The sequence below is a fragment of the Anolis sagrei genome, chromosome 5, assembly GCF_037176765.1.
Source record: "Anolis sagrei isolate rAnoSag1 chromosome 5, rAnoSag1.mat, whole genome shotgun sequence".
Taxonomy (NCBI): domain Eukaryota; kingdom Metazoa; phylum Chordata; class Lepidosauria; order Squamata; family Dactyloidae; genus Anolis; species Anolis sagrei.
Window position 1 is genome coordinate 20,335,847 of NC_090025.1, and position 16,014 is coordinate 20,351,860.

At 41.0% G+C, this 16,014-nt stretch overlaps 3 protein-coding genes across 3 annotated transcripts in view; 1 reads left to right on the top strand and 2 right to left on the bottom strand.

Moving 5' to 3' along the window:
• The window catches only part of LOC132777271 (E3 ISG15--protein ligase HERC5-like), a 43,403-nt gene that overhangs the window by 24,476 nt on the left and 2,913 nt on the right, over positions 1–16,014 (top strand). The window contains exons 18-23 of the mRNA XM_060779623.2: positions 6,515–6,658; positions 9,051–9,217; positions 10,354–10,420; positions 12,520–12,602; positions 13,181–13,364; positions 14,517–14,616. Of these exons, the coding sequence (XP_060635606.2) occupies positions 6,515–6,658; positions 9,051–9,217; positions 10,354–10,420; positions 12,520–12,602; positions 13,181–13,364; positions 14,517–14,616 (745 nt within the window). The remainder of the gene's footprint in view (positions 1–6,514; positions 6,659–9,050; positions 9,218–10,353; positions 10,421–12,519; positions 12,603–13,180; positions 13,365–14,516; positions 14,617–16,014) is intronic.
• PIGY (phosphatidylinositol glycan anchor biosynthesis class Y) lies at positions 594–1,450 on the bottom strand. The gene has a single exon (XM_060779254.2). The coding sequence runs from the start codon at positions 1,448–1,450 to the stop codon at positions 1,235–1,237; it is 216 nt and encodes a 71-aa protein (XP_060635237.2). The 3' UTR covers positions 594–1,234.
• On the bottom strand, positions 1,491–3,458 carry PYURF (PIGY upstream open reading frame). The gene is made up of 2 exons (XM_060779252.2): positions 3,233–3,458; positions 1,491–1,632 (listed from the first exon to the last, which is right to left on the bottom strand). Exons 1-2 carry the CDS (start codon positions 3,421–3,423, stop codon positions 1,491–1,493), a joined length of 333 nt encoding a protein of 110 aa, XP_060635235.2. The 5' UTR covers positions 3,424–3,458.

The window sequence follows — 16,014 nt, forward strand, 5'->3', positions numbered from 1 at the left end:
CCATGCAGTCATATTTGCCACATGACCTTGGAGGTGTCTACGGACAACGCTAGCTCTTCAGTTTAGAGATGGAGATGAGCACCTCTCCCTAGAGTCAGACACAATTAGACTTAATGTCAGGGGAAACCTTTACCTTACTAGTAACATGGTCTAGTACTTTGATCATTGGACTAGCACTGAAGAAAAGAGTTTGATTCCCTGGGCCGCCATGGAAACTCACAGGGTGACCTTGTCATTTTCTTAGCCTCATAGGAAGTTTAATACAAAGAGGGTCTGTGATCAAAATCTGTCAAAAAATCCCTTAAGAACTGCCATAAACTGGAGGGAGGCACTCATCAGCAGAACAAATGTGTATTGCCATTTTTAAAAACAACCTCTGGGCTGACTCTAATGCTGGATATTATTTAGTGGAACTACAAGGGCAAAACCCATTCTCGCTGCAACCCTCACCCCTATAAATCCAGTTCTGAATGCCTGGAAAACCCCTCTGGAGCCAGATTAGTATGGCACAAAAATTGTAGGTAAGGGGATTATCCCCTTTAAGGTGAAAATCCAAATAAAGCATTGAGCAAAAAAATAATAACATATCTACCTGGTTTTTCAGTTGCTTTATTAGTGGGAAATAATTGCTTTCGGTTTCCTTATAATTCTGTTTTGATCACAATCTGTTAATATCACTCATTCAAGCATAAAAGCTATGGGTAGAAAACAGTGCAATTTAATGAAAGCAAAATCCTGAGTACTATTATCACCATGTCCAACAATGTTAAAAGACATCCTGGAAACACAATAGCGCCATGACAGAAAATCCATTTAGGGTGTCATCAAGTATTATTCTGCACTAAATGCCATTCTTCCAAGGAACTGTGAAAACGGCTTGAAAGCATCTGGCAACACTTTAAAATTCTACCATGGTATATTTCTGCACAGGGTTGACTATACAGGTCCAAAGATGGAAATGTAGTCACTTTCTTGTGGGCAAAGCAGATAGCTCGTGAAATTACAGTGTGTTTCATCCACCTTATCTGTATGATCCATCATCATTCCTATGGATTTGGTTTGGAACTAGGTTTGCTAGAGTTGGAAGGGTAAAAGCAAGTTTTCTATTCGCTTGTGTGGATGATTATTTCAATATGTTTAGTCCACTACTTGTTTGGGAAGACTTCTGATCCTATTGCAGACAGATAAAAAGAAAGCACATATTTTAGTCCATGTCCACCCATTTCAGCCTAACCTAGTTGTGGCGAAAGAGTTTAAGGCCCATCCAGGTCCAGAGGTGGAAGAACACATAAACTGGGATGGTAACTGGAAGCAGCAGGCTGTAGAAACACAGGCTGGTTGTACTTGTGCAACCCTGAGGGAAGTTTTCATCAACGCTGGCCGAATAAAACAGTCCAGCTAAAGACAACACCGGGATGAGTACAGTCATCGTAGGCAGAGACAGAAACATTTTTCTTCACCTGTGGATTTCTTATAAGAAGAAAAAACGTCTAGGTCCGCTCAGGTTCCCCTTCCTGCTTGTCTTTGCCAATCATCCTGGCAGCCTGGGGGATCATATTAGGAATGCCGTCAGTGATGGGGTAGGCAATGCCCAGCTCTTCGTTGATTAATTCATTGGTGGACTCCTCATACCTAGGAAACATAACAAATATTGATATGTCAAGCCAGCTATTGCCATTTCTTTAAGAATATGGTACTGGGACAAAGAAGTATGCAAACCAGTCTTTCAGTAAGATGTAATATGCTAGTGGCAATAATAATAATAATAATAATAATAATAATAATAATAATAATAATGTGTCAGGCATCCTTATAACACCCCACTAGGTACAGTTAGACCAGGCACGGGCAAACTTTAGACCTCCAGGTGCTTTGGACTTCAACTGCCACAATTCCTAACAGCCGGCAGGGTTTGTAGTTTCACTAGATCTTTCACTTTCTCTGTCCAAGAATGCAGGTGTCTCATTAAACTACAACTCCCAGTATTTGCATAACATTGAGCCCCCGGTGGCGCAGTGGGTTAATGAAATATAACATAATACTACTAATATGATATTATAATTATATATTTTATATTACATGTAATATTACTAATAATACAATTTAATAATAATAATAATAATAATAATAATAATAATAAAAGCTTTATTTATACCCCACCACCATCTCCCCAAGGGACTCAGAGCGGCTTACATGAGGCCAAGCCCAACAGGACACCAGTAAACAAAAGGTATGGTATAAGTACACTTATACCATACCGTATTGTACTTAATGGTATAAGTACAATATAGTAATATACAATACTGATATTGTACTATGCTAATAATATATATTGTATGTATGTGTGCGTGTGTGTGCGTGTATCTTGTAAGCTGCTCTGAGTCCCTTTCAGGGTGAGGACGGCATATAAATGTCATAAATAAATAAATAAATAAATAAAATCAAACTCCAAAATCCAAACAGTAAATAAAGAACAATAATAAACAACACTAAAAAAATTGGGGAATTCCAGACAGAAACCATCAGGGTCAACTAATCACCTCCCAACAAAGAATCCCCCCCAGGCAGGAAGCATCCTGACCTTGAAGCTGCAAGGCCATTCAATGCTAATCAAGGTGACCAATTGCAACATTCACACTTTCCTCAAGCAGACCAGAGTTCTTTTTCCACCCTTGGACATTATTCCACAGATAAACCCCACTTACCTAGTTTCCCACAAAGGATTCCCCCGCTCCCAGGCAGGAAGCAGCCAGACCTTGAAGCTGCAAGGCCAATCAGTGCTAATCAAGGTGGCCAAATTGCAACATTCACACTTTCCTCAAGCAGAGAAGAGTTCTTTTTCCGCCCTTGGACATTATTCCACAGATATATAAACCCCACTTGCCTAGTTTCCAACAAAGCTCACCGCTATAGATGTAGGCGAAATGTCAGGAGAGAATGCTTCTGGAACATGGCCATACAGCCCAGAAGCTTCACAGCAACCCAATGAAATGCCATTTTAAAAAGATACAAAAAAAAACTTGCAAGATCCACCTGCACTGTAGACTTTAATGCAGTTTGATACCTCTAACTGTCAATGGGATTCTGGGAGGAGTAGTTCCACAAGGTCTGCAGCCTTCTGTGCTAAAGAGGGCAGGCGCCCAACCAAACTACAAACAAGCAGGATTCCATAGCATTGAACCATTGAAACTACACCGATACAGCCTCTAATGGGAGCCCATTGGCTTCTCACCTGAGCGGCTTCTTGGACAAGGGGCAGACGAGGACCTGGAGGAGGCTGGCCTCGAAGGGCGGCTTCTGCTTCTCTCCCTCGGGGCCTTCGCCTCCGTTCCCGGCCGCCGTGGAGAAGAGAGCCCGAGAGCCTTTCCTCCAGAGCGGAACGCAAGCGGAGAGGCGCAGGAAACCCAGAGGCAGCATCGGCATGATTCCACGGTTGCACGCCTTCACTGCCAGCGCCAGCTCCAAGGTCAGCTGGGAAAGGAAGTCAGCTTCACCAGACTGCTTCCTCCGAATGAGTGTGCTGTCGAAAGCAGTCCCTTGGAAAGCGAGAGCCAATGTTCTAGGTTCCTACAAAGAACTAAAGATTGGGTTTAGTTGGGCTGGCTGGCCATGTTCCATCTCTGAGGTTGTGAAATCTGTTGGGAAACTAGGCCAGTGAGGTTCATATATCCGTGGAATAATGTCCAGGGTGGGAGAAAGAACTCTGGCCTGCTTGAGGCAATTGGCCAGCTTGATTAGCATTGAATGGCCTTGCAGCTGCAAGGTCTGGCTGCTTCCTGCCTGGGAGGGAATCCTTTGCTGGGAGGTGATTAGCTGGCCCTGATTGTTTCTTGTCTGCAATTCCCACGTTTTTGAGGGTTCCTTATTTATTCTTTTGATTTTAGAGTTTGATTTTATAATAGTAATAATAATATGTAGCTTCAAGGTCTGGCTGATTCCTGTCTGGGGGGAAATCCTTTGCTGGGAGGGGATTAGCTGGCCCTGATTGTTTCTTGTCTGGAATTCCCCCGTTTTTGAGGGTTGTTCCTTATTTATTGTTTTGATTTTAGAGTCTGATTTTATAATAATAATAATAATAATAATAATAATAATAATAATATCCAGGGTGGGAGAAAGAACTCTAGTCTGATGGAGGGAAGTATCAATGTTGCAATTGGCCAGCTTGATTAGCATTGAATGGCCTTGCAGCTGCAAGGTCTGGTAGCTTCCTGCCTGGGGGAAAATCTTTTGCTGGGAGGTGGTTAGCTGGCCCTGGTTGTTTCTTGTCTGGAATTCCCTCGTTTTTGAGGGTTATTCCTTATTTATTGTTTTGATTTTAGAGTTTGTTTTTATAATAATAATAATAATATCCAGGGTGGGAGAAAAAACTCTGGTCTGCTTGAGGGAAGGGTCAATGTTGCAATTGGCCAGCTTGATTAGCATTGAATGGCCTTGCAGCTTCAAGGTCTGGCTGCTTCCTGCCTTGGGGGGAATCCTTTGCTGGGAGGTGATTAGTTGGCCCTGATTGTTTATTGTCTGGAATTCCCCCGTTTTTGAGGGTTGTTCCTTATTTATTTATTTATTTATTTATTTTAGAGTTTGATTTTATAATAATAATAATATCCAGGGTGGGAGAAAGAACTCTAGTCTGATAGAGGGAAGTATCAATGTTGCAATTGGCCAGCTTGATTAGCATTGAATGGCCTTGCAGCTGCAAGGTCTGGCAGCTTCCTCCCTGGGGGGAAATCCTTTGCTGAGAGGTGATTAGTTGGCCCTGATTGTTTCTTGTCTGGAATTCCCCCGTTTTTGAGGGTTGTTCCTTATTTATTGTTTTGATTTTAGAGTTTGAATTTATAATAATAATAATAATAATATCCAGGGTGGGAGAAAGAACTCTGGTCTGCTTGAGGCAAGTGTCAATGTTGCAATTGGCTAGCTTGATTAGCATTGAATGGCCTTGCAGCTTCAAGGTCTGGCTGCTTCCTGCCTGGGGAGGGAGTCCTTTGCTGGGGGGTGATTAGCTGGCCTTGATTGTTTCTTGTCTGGAATTCCCCCGTTTTTGAGTGTGTTGCTTATTTATTCTTTTGATTTTAGAGTTTGATTTTATAATAATATATTTTTGTTGTGTCAGGAGCAACTTATTTATTTATTTATTTAGCAATTTTGTATACCAGACTTCTCCCCTCTGTCGAGGGACTCGGGCCGGTTTCCAACAATAAAATCACAAAACAATAATTAAAAACGTCATATATCATATTCAATTAAAACGTTAGAACTGCAATTCGCTTCTGGTGTGAGAGAATTGGCCGTCTGCAAGAACGTTGCCCAGGGGATGCCTGGATGTTTTGATTTTTTTTAATCATCCTTGTGGGAGGCTTCTCTCATGTCCCTGCACGAGGATCTGGAGCTGATAGAGGGAGCTCATCCACGTCTCCCCGGATTTGAACCTCCGACCTGTCGGTCTTCAGTCCTACCGGCACAGAGGTTTAACCCACTGCGCCACCGGGGGCTCCTAATAATAATAATAATAATCATCATCATCATCATCTTTATTTATACCCCACCACCATCTCCCCAATGGGGACTCGGAGCGGCTTACATGAGGCCAAGCCCAGACAATAATTACATAAAATAAAACCAAAAACGCAAACAATAAACAACAACAACGTAATTACTTAAAACAAATGAAAACATGGCAATATAAAATTACAATAGGCACAATCACAATGACAATGGGCGGGCTACATGTAATGGATAAAAGAAAGGCTGATTAAAAACTGATTAAAAACTCAGGCGAGATAAGAAAGAAACAGATTATTTGCGGAGGAGGGCTCATAATAATGGAGGTCGTGGAATCAAGCTTTCCCACAAGGGGATTTTAGGAGATAATGCATCTAGAACATGGAGATAATGCATCTAGAACATGGCCACATAGTCTGTAAAACCTACAACAACCCAGTGATTCTGGCCACGAAAGCCTTCGACAATATGATTTCAGAGTTTTTTTAACACTGGTAGCCAGATTTTGTTCAATACTCAAAAACATTTTTAAACTATGTATTTTAAAATGGCTGTTTATTGCTATAAATTGTTTTAATGGGTTGAGGCAAGTGTGAATGTTGCAGATGGCCACCTTGATTAGCATTGAATAGCCTTGCAGCTTCAAAGCGGGGAATCCTTTGTTGGGTGGTGTTAACTGGCTCTGCTGGTTTCTTGTCTAGAATTCCCTAGGAATTCATCCTGGACATTGCACAGATATATAAGCCTCACTTGCCTAGTTTCCAACAGACCTCACAACCTCTGAGGATGCCTGCCATAGATGTGGGAGAAACATCAGGAGAGAATACTTCTGGAACATGGCCATACAGCCCGGAAAATTCATAGCAACCCACCACATTTCAAGCTGCAAGGCTATTCAATGTTAATCAAGTCTGAAAAAACTCACAGCAGCCCAATAATAAGAAGATTGCACAGTGGGGATATAAATGACCTATGTACCTAAATTAGTATGAATAACCTGATTTTAACTCAACAGGTGCAATTTGAAGGAGAACCTGGGATTGATGATGGAGGCTTGTCTCAGGAATTATTTACCATCCTCATAAAAGAACTGTGTGCTCCCAAATGTCAGATATTCACACATTTTGAAGAGTCACATCTGATTTGGTTTCCGTGCCAGGTAAAATGTGAATTTTTATTGTTACAAGTGTTTCTACACTGTACAATTAATGCAGTTTGGCACCACTTTCAACAACAGTGGCTCAATGCTATGGAAACCTGGGATGTGTAGCTTACTGAGGTACCAACCTTCTTTGGCAGGGAAGGTTAGAGAGACCTTGTAAAACTACAGCTCCCAATATTCCATAGCATTGAGCGTGGTCCCAAACTGCATTGATTCTAAAAAGCAGATTCACCCAAAATTCTGGATTACTATTTCTGGCTTTATTTATATTCCCACTAGCCGTCCCCTGCCACACCTTGCTGTGGCCCATATGAGGGTTCTGTGTGGGAGGTTTGGCACTATTCTTTCGTTGGTGGGGTTCAGAATGCCTTGTGATTGTAGGTGAACTATAAATCACAGCAACTACAACTCCCAAATGTCAAGATTCTATTTTCCCCAAACTCCACCAGTGTTCACATTTGGGCATATTGAGTATTTGTGTAGAGTTTGGTCCAGATCCATCATTGTTTGAGTCCAAAGTAATCTCTGGATGTAGGTGAACTACAACTCCAAAACCAAAGGACACTGTCCACCAAACCCTTCCAGTATTTTCTATTGGTCATGGGAGAACTGTGTGCCAAGTTTAGTTCAATTCCATCGTTGGTGGAGTTCAGAATGCTCTTTGATTGCAGGTGAACTATAAATCCCAGCAACTACAACTCCCAAGTGACAAAATAAATTGTTTAAAGTGAAGGACATACATTGGGTTGTTAAGTGTCTTGTGTCCAAATTTGGTATCAATTCGTCCAGTGGTTTTTTGAGTTCTGTTAATCTCACAAACAAACATTACATTTTTATTTATATAGATATGCTGACATAACAAGTGTGGGCATATATACAAGGATTCTCTTTGCACATAAACCTTTTGAGAAGCAAGATAGCGGTGCCACTGACATGAAAATGAGAAGGCAAATTAGGCCCCTTCCACACAGCTGTATAAAATCCACACTGAACTGGATTATATGGCAGTGTGGACTCAAATAATCCAGTTCAAAGCAGATATTATGGATTATCTGCCTTGATATTCTGGTTTATATATGGCTGAATGGAACAGCCCTGAGACATGCTATTTAAAGCAAAATAAAAAAGTGGAACTGAAAATAGATTCATGACTTCTTCACAGTATAAAGCACCTCTGTTAGAGCTAGTGTCCATTGTAATGCTGCAGTGTTTTTCATTTTCTTGTCCTCCAATTGTAGCTTGTGATATAGGGCTGGAATGTGGCAACACAGAACAATTGTGAATTTAGGACTTTGTATAGCAAAGAGAACAAGACAAGTCACTTCTGTTTTTGTTGGCAATCACACGCTGTTGATTTTTATGTGTGTGAGCTCATTGCCTCATTAAGGCAGGTTTCTAGATGAAGTCATCTCCAATTTGCAGCCTTCCCATGTCTTCCCATTGTTTTTTCTGTCTTATTTGTTACCAGGGAAAACCCATTAAGGGGAGGAAAGCTTGCAATCCCTTTCCCAAACATATTTGTATTCCTGTTTTCATCACCATGCATTTTCTTGCTAAACTATTGAAGATCAGAAGTCTTTGGGTCCATCCACACTGTCAAACGAATGCAGTTTGACACCACTATAATGGCTATGGCTGGGATGATAAAACATCAAAACATCCAGGCGTCCCCTGGGCAACGTCCTTGCAGATGGCCAGTTCTCTCACACCAGAAGCGACTTGCAGTTTCTCAAGTCGCTCCTGACACAACAAAAAATGGCTATGGCTCAATACTATTGCCCTGGCTCAGTGCTACAGAATCCTGGGAGATGTAGTTTGGTGAGGCACCAGTGCTCTTTGACCAAGAAGGCTTAAAACCTTGTAAAACTACAGCTTCCATGAGTCTATAGAAATAAGCCATAGCAATTCAAGCAGTATCACCCTGCATTAATTCCACAGTGTAGATGTACACCAAATCTTTGAGCCTGAGATTTTGGCAGGTGTGTAATCCTTTCCAGCTGACTTAGGCCATATAAAATCCAGATTATCTGCTTTGAAGTGGATTATGGCAGTGTAGACTTATATAATCCAGTTCAAAACAGATAATCTGGATTTTTAATGACAGTGTAGATGACATATTTTCAGAATAGTGTTAGCAACACATATATTATCTACATGTGGACTAAATCTCTGTCCTCTGGTCTGCCTTTTGATTGATAAGGAGCACCTCTATCTCATCTGCATTGTGGTTCCATTTAAAAGTCAACACACAAACAAACAAAGGAACATGAACAACCAGCCGCTGGTTTAGAAATAACTGTACAGTAGTAAATTTTCCCTGGGGGAAAACTGAAATAGTTGGAGAGGCTTCAGAACAGTATTGTTCAGTTTATCATTAATTTCCATCTAGATACCAGCACAAGAAGACATATATTTTCTAATTGGGAACCTGTTTGGGATGGCACTCTATAACCAGAAGATTGCTGCCTTTCCTTTCCCTCTTGCTCTGTTCAAGAAGATGAGAAATGTTCAGCCAACTCTGGAAGATCTGAAGGAGCTGTCTCCTAGACTAGGAAGGTATGAGATATATCTGTTCCTCATATAGGGGTGTGTGTGTATGTCTATATAGTATTAAAGACTAAGGCCCCTTCTACACTGCCATGTAAAATCTAGATTATCTGCTTTGAACTGGATTATATGGCAGTATAGATGCAGAATGGGAGATGACTGGCTCGCCAGCAATACGTATGAAAAAGATCTTGGAGTCTTCGTGGACAACAAGTTAAACATGAGCCAACAATGTCATGCAGCAGCAAAAAAGCGAATGGGATTTTGGCTTGCATAAATAGGAGTACAGTGGCTAGATCCAGGGAATTCATGCTACCCCGCTATTCTGCCTTGTTCAGACCACACCTGGAATACCGTGTCCAATTCCGGGCACCACAATTGAAGGGAGATGTTGACAAGCTGAAATGTGTCCAGGGGAGGGCGACTCAAATGATCAAGGGTCTGGAGAACAAGCCCTACGAGGAGCAGCTTAAAGAGCAGGGCATGTTTAGCCTGCAGAAGAGAAGGCTGAGATATGATAGCCATGTATTAATATGTGAAGGGAAATCATAGGGAGGAGAGAGCAAGCTTGTTTTCTGCTGCCCTGGAGACTAGGATGTGGAAAAATGGCTTCAAACTACAGGAAAGGAGATTTCACCAGAATATGAGGAAGAACTTCCTCACTGTGAGAGCTGTTCAGCAGTGGAACTCTCTGCCCTGGAGTGTGGTGGAGGCTCCTACTTTGGAAGCTTTGAAACAGAGGCTGGATGGCCATCTGTCAGTGGTGCTTTGAATGCAATGTTCCTGCTTCTTAGTAGGGGGTTGGACTGGATGAACTACAAGGTTTCTTCCAACTCTATGATTTTATGTGGGGGTTGCTATTTCTTTTTGCTGAGGCTTAAAGAGTGTGTCATGCCAGTTTCACTCAATAGGTTTCTATGATTTAACTGGGATTTGAACCTGGGTCTCCCAGGCTTCTAATCAAACATGCAAGCTACTACACTGTGCTGACTCAATAGAACTATAATAGCTAAATGTGGCAATGGAAGCGTGGTCATTGTAAACAAGAAACAAAAAAATCGTCTTAGGAAGATTGCATGTAAGGACATATGTTTTGCAATTGGGATTAACAGCATGTTCTGCTTTATACTTTCTTTTCTTGTTAGAAGTCTTCAGACCATCCTGGATACACAGAGTGAAGATTTCATTGAAAACCTGGAGTTGGATTTCACGGTAAGAGATATTGATTCCCTTCTCATCAATTATAACAAGGGGTGCACCTACATTGTAGAATTAGTGCAGTTTGACACCACTTCAACTGCTATCAATCAATGTTATTTAGCAGACAAGGCTAAAGACTATGCAAAACTACAACTCCCATGACAAAGCATGGGAATATACCAAGGACATATCAAATCAAATAGTTGAAAAATAGAGAAGCAATACTATTTTGTAAAGCACAAAATTGTTTGATAGAAGCAATTACTATTGAAAGCTCAGGCAATTTGAATAGACATGGCCTAGAACTCACTGGTCCATGGAAACTGACTGAGGCCCTTTCCACACAACTTAATAAAATCCCACATTAACTGTTTTGAACTGGAATATATGGCAGTGTGGACTCAGATAACCTAATTCAAAGCAGATATTGTGGGGTTTCCTGCCTTGATATTCTGGGCTATATGGCTGTGTTGAAGGGCCCTCGGTCCCCCTGGGTAAGTTCACACTCTCAGCTTCAGGCAACGCTACGATAGGGTCATCTTAGGGTCTCCATAAATTGGAAATAACTTGAAGACAAACAATAACAACAACAACAACAACAACAAATCCCATAAAGTTCAAGTGGGCACCTTGTGACACACTGATGCTCTCTGTGCAAACTAAAGGAGTACACAGGAGTGGATTGTCCAGTTGGGTGATCAGGGATGGACTTTGCTAGTCAGTAGAGATGAGATTACTGTTTTCTTCTTGCTAGTAGAAGTAGCTGAAAAGCAATCTTACAGAATCGTAAAATAATAGCGTTGGAATAGACCACATGGGCCACATAGTCCAATTCCCTGCTATACAGGAAAAGCACAATCAGAGCACCATCTTGATCACTATTACTGTTGAACAAGCAGGAGAAACTCTTAACATACTGCTATTTCAGTGAGCTTGATCTGGATTGCTTGGTTAGGAGAAAAGATGAGGCAATCCTCCTGGCGACTGTGGAGGCTTTGGGCCTCTGCCCATATGTATGTGTGTCCTGGTTCTTCCTATAGACAGCCTCACCCAACCATGAAGATCCCAAAGGCACAAATCTTGATGTAGAGAAGAGCAAGTAAAGAATGGTCAGGGAATTTCCAGAGTTGAGGACCACTGTTTTCATGGGTTACCACCAACTTCACTTCTGAAGACATAACCGTTTCAGTAAGATGGTGTCAATTGCCTGACAGATTGATATGGGAAGAGATGTTCCTTTATAGCAGTGGTTTTCAACCTGTGGGTCCCCAGGTGTTTTGGCCCACAACTCCCAGAAATCTCAGCCAGTTTATCAGTTGAAGGCCAAATCATCTGGGGACCCACAAGTTGAGAACCACTACTTTATAGGTTTTATATGGCTGTATATGCACCTAGTACCCTAAAGGCACCAGATTCCTTCTGATCTTGGAAGCTCAATAGGGTCGGCTTTTGCTAGTATTTGTACAGGAGATCACCAAGGAATGCCAGGTGTTATAGGCTTTATTTCAGAGGAAGGAACTGACAACAATATTATTATTATTTATCATCATCATCCTTATTGGGGTGCCATGCAAAAAGATCTCACCCAGCATTTGGAAACAATAAACATTGACAAAATCACAGCCAACTGCAAAAGGCCACCTTACTTGGATGTGTGCACATCATTCAAAAATACATCACACAGTCCTAGATGCTTGGGAAGTGTTTGACTTGTGATTTTGTGATACGAAATCCAGCATATATATCTTGTTTGCTGTTACATACTGTGTTTTTGTGTCAGTAAAATATAATAATAATAATAGTGTTTATATTCCGCCCTATCTCCCCAAGCGAATTCCAACGTACACAAACACAAAGGCAAACATTCAATGCCTAGAAACACCCAAATACAGATAACGGTAAAGGCAATATCACTTCTGAGTATTTCTTGTCTTGAAAACAATACAAAATTTGTGGAGTTGCCATAGGTTGCCAGGTGAGTTGAAGGTACAGGCATACACACACACACACACACACAACTGCATTTATTACCTAGCACTTAAAAGTAATGAACAGCATGTCTCATGATATATAACAATTTTCATTTTTATTTAAACTTTATGTCTATTTAGACAGTGGAAGAACATAAAGGATCCAGAACTGAGGTTGAGCTGAAAGAAAATGGTGCTAACCTTCCTGTTACTAAGTTCAACAGGCAAGTTTTTCTCTTTCATTTTGAATTAGATTTAGTATTGGAGTAATTATGAGTTGTAAAGAAATCATGGAACTTCCAGTCTTATAATACAAGATACCCACTGGCAGGAAATACTAGTGGATAGCAGGGAGAAGTTCTCAAATCTTACCTGTGCATGGATTCATTTCATTCATTAATGCTACTGTGCTCATTGAAAACCCTTCCTCCTCCAGATTCTCAAATCAGTATTAATCTTGGCTATTGAAGGGGGCTTTTTCAAACTTTTATCCCAGATCCACTTAATTAAAAGTATGCTCTACTAAAATATAGTAAGGCTTAGTACAGACAGGTGTAGGTTTGTATGAAGCTGGTCCCTTCAGGTAAATCCCTACATGGGCAAAGGATTGGATACAATTGCCTCTTCCTCCCCTTCTGCAACCTCACCCTTGAAATCAAGAATTCAAGTCTTACTGTGGGTCTTTTATGAGCCACAGATTATGTAGTTGTGATTTTTAATTAATCTTCACAGGATAAAAAATTCATTTCTTCAGCAAAAAAATGTAGTAAATTGTTAAATTAACTTATTGGTCTGTTTACAGAAAACAATATGTGGATGCTTATGTGCATTACATATTCACCGCATCAGTCGAGAAGCAGTTTGCAGATTTTATGCGTGGATTTGAAAGAGGCTGCCCAACTGGGAAGTGGAAAATCTTCCATCCTATTGAACTCCAAGTTGTTCTGCTTGGACATAAAAAATATGATTGGGAACAATTGGAAAAGGTACGGTGGATTCATCACTACATGAAATGTACTATACAATTATGTTATATTCTCTGGTATGCTTCTATTGAGGTCCTTCCTGATTTGCATCTTAATGCTTTAGTTTGAGTTCTATGTGCAGCATATGTGTGTGTTAAGAAGTCCAGTGTGCAAGAGAGTTAGTTCTGTACTTTGCTTTTGCATTTTTGGGAGATGCTTTAGCTTCATTACATATCTCATTAAATCCATGTGCATCCATGAGTTGGGATAGATCCTACGCGGAGAGATTAGCATAAATAGAAATCAGAGTGAACAAGATGGCAAAAGATTGCCAGATAACAGATGTTATGCAATAGAGAGTAAAATCAGTGGGTTGGATCTAACATTAGAAACATAGTAGTGTTCACGCTTTCTTCTCTTCTGTCCTGTAACTGTCTGTTGTGTTGAAAAGAAGGTATTCCAGCTTCCAGGAGCAGGTTTTTAGATTGCATGAACAGGGGCAGCAGGAGCGAGTTATTTATTGTTCCTGCTTAAAGACGTAATATATATCTTTGAGTATAAAACTCAATGTCAAAGGGTGCAGTGGCGCAGCGGGTTAAACCACTGAGTTGCTGAACTTGCTGACTGAAAGGTCAGTGGTTCGAATCCAGGGAGCAGGGTGAGCTTCTGCTGTTAGCCCCAGTTTCTGCTAACTTAGCAGTTTGAAAACATGCAAATATGAGTAGATCAATAGGTACTGCTCTGGTGGGAAGGTAACAGTGCTCCATGCAGTCATGCCAGCCACATGACCTTGGAGGTGTCTATGGACAACACTGGCTCTTAGAATAATAATCATCATCATCATCATCATCATCATCATCATCATCATCAACTTTATTTGTACCCCACCACCATCTCCCCAAAGGGGACTCGGAGCAGCTTACATGGGGCCAAGCCTGAACAAAATTACAATATAACAATACAAATTATAATCAAATAAACAACACAACAGTAAAATACAAAACATCAAAGCATATAAAACAATAGAAATGGAGATGTGCACCACCCCCCAAAGTCAGACACCATTAGACTTAATGACAACCTTTACTATAAGTCATGTATGAATCAAGGACAGGGTTTATATAAAGAGGTATTCAAGGACTAAGAACACCGTTTTTAAATTCAATTTCACAGAATGCAAAGTATACCGGTTATGAAAAGACAGAACAAACAATCAAGGATTTTTGGGCTGAGTTTCATGATCTTCCTGAAGAGAAGAAGGAGGATTTTCTCGGTAAGAAATGTTAAATGTTGCTGTGTATGTACCTTTAAGTCAGCTCTGTGATAGAGCTTTCTTGGATAAGTTTATGCAGGGGAAGATTACCATTGCCTTCCTCTGAGGCTGAGAAAGTGTGACGTGCCCCAGATCTCCTCAGTGGGTTTCCATAGCTGAGCAAGGATTTGAACCCTGGACTTCTAGATTACTCACACAAATACATACCACTGGTCCTCTTTTTCAAAAGACAAAAAGATAAATCCAGTCGTAAGTGCAAAATGGAGTTGCACCATCTAATGTAAATACAGTTGTAATATAATGTAAATACAATTGATTAAATGGTCTGCTTGTATTGGGAAGAGCATTTAGATTAATGCCTAGAGAACTGTCTCTCAACCTTCCTAATGCCGCGACCCCTTAATAAGTCCCTCATGTTGTTGTGACCCCAACCATTAAATTATTTTGGTTGCTACTTCATAACTGTAATTTTGCTACTGTTATGAATTGTAATGCAAGTATTAGCACAAATACCCGATATGCCCAAATTTGAATTCTGGTCGGGCTGGGTGGGATTGATTTTGTCATTTGGGAGTTGTAGTTGATGGGATTTATAGTTCACCTACAATCAAAGAGCATTCTGAACTCCACCAACAATGGAATTGAACCAAACTTGGCACACAAAACTCCCATGAGCATCAGAAAATACTGGAAGGGTTCAGTGGGCATTCACCTTGAGTTTTGGAGTTGTAGTTCACCTACATCCAGAGAGCACTGTGGCCTCAAAAAATAGATCTGGACCAAACTTGGCACAAATACTCAGTATGCCCAAATGTGTACACTGGTGGATTTTGGGGGAAATAGACATTGACATTTGGGAGTTGTAGTTTCTGGGATTTATAATTCACCTACAATCAAAGATCATTCTGAACACAAAACCTCCATGGCCTGAAGGGACTTGCTGGCGTGAGCCACCTTCCAGACTTGCACACTCTCCCTTGCCCACACATGTGAACCATGCTGCCATGTGCTGAAGCATGCCTGCTCTCCCTTCCCCTGCTTGGAGTCTCAGAAACAGCCCTCCCCTTGGCTGAGAGGCCAGACAATCACAGCGGAGGAGAGCTTTTGTTAGGAGGATTCGTAGTCAGGCGTCCCGCCTCCCAGGTTGAGAAACACTTGCCAAACCTAGTACTGTGCCACTTATTCTAAGAGGCCATTGGATATCTCATAGAATCAAAGTTTTTTACTATTAAAACTTTGAAAAGTCAAATTGATAGACTGTGTTTTCCAGAAGCCTCCAAATTCTCAGTGCATAGCTACGAGTATTACATACAGTATGCCCCCCACCCACAAGACCAGTAAACATAGTTTCATGTGTCCATATTTGACAAGCTATATTTCTTTAGGCATTCTCTAGAT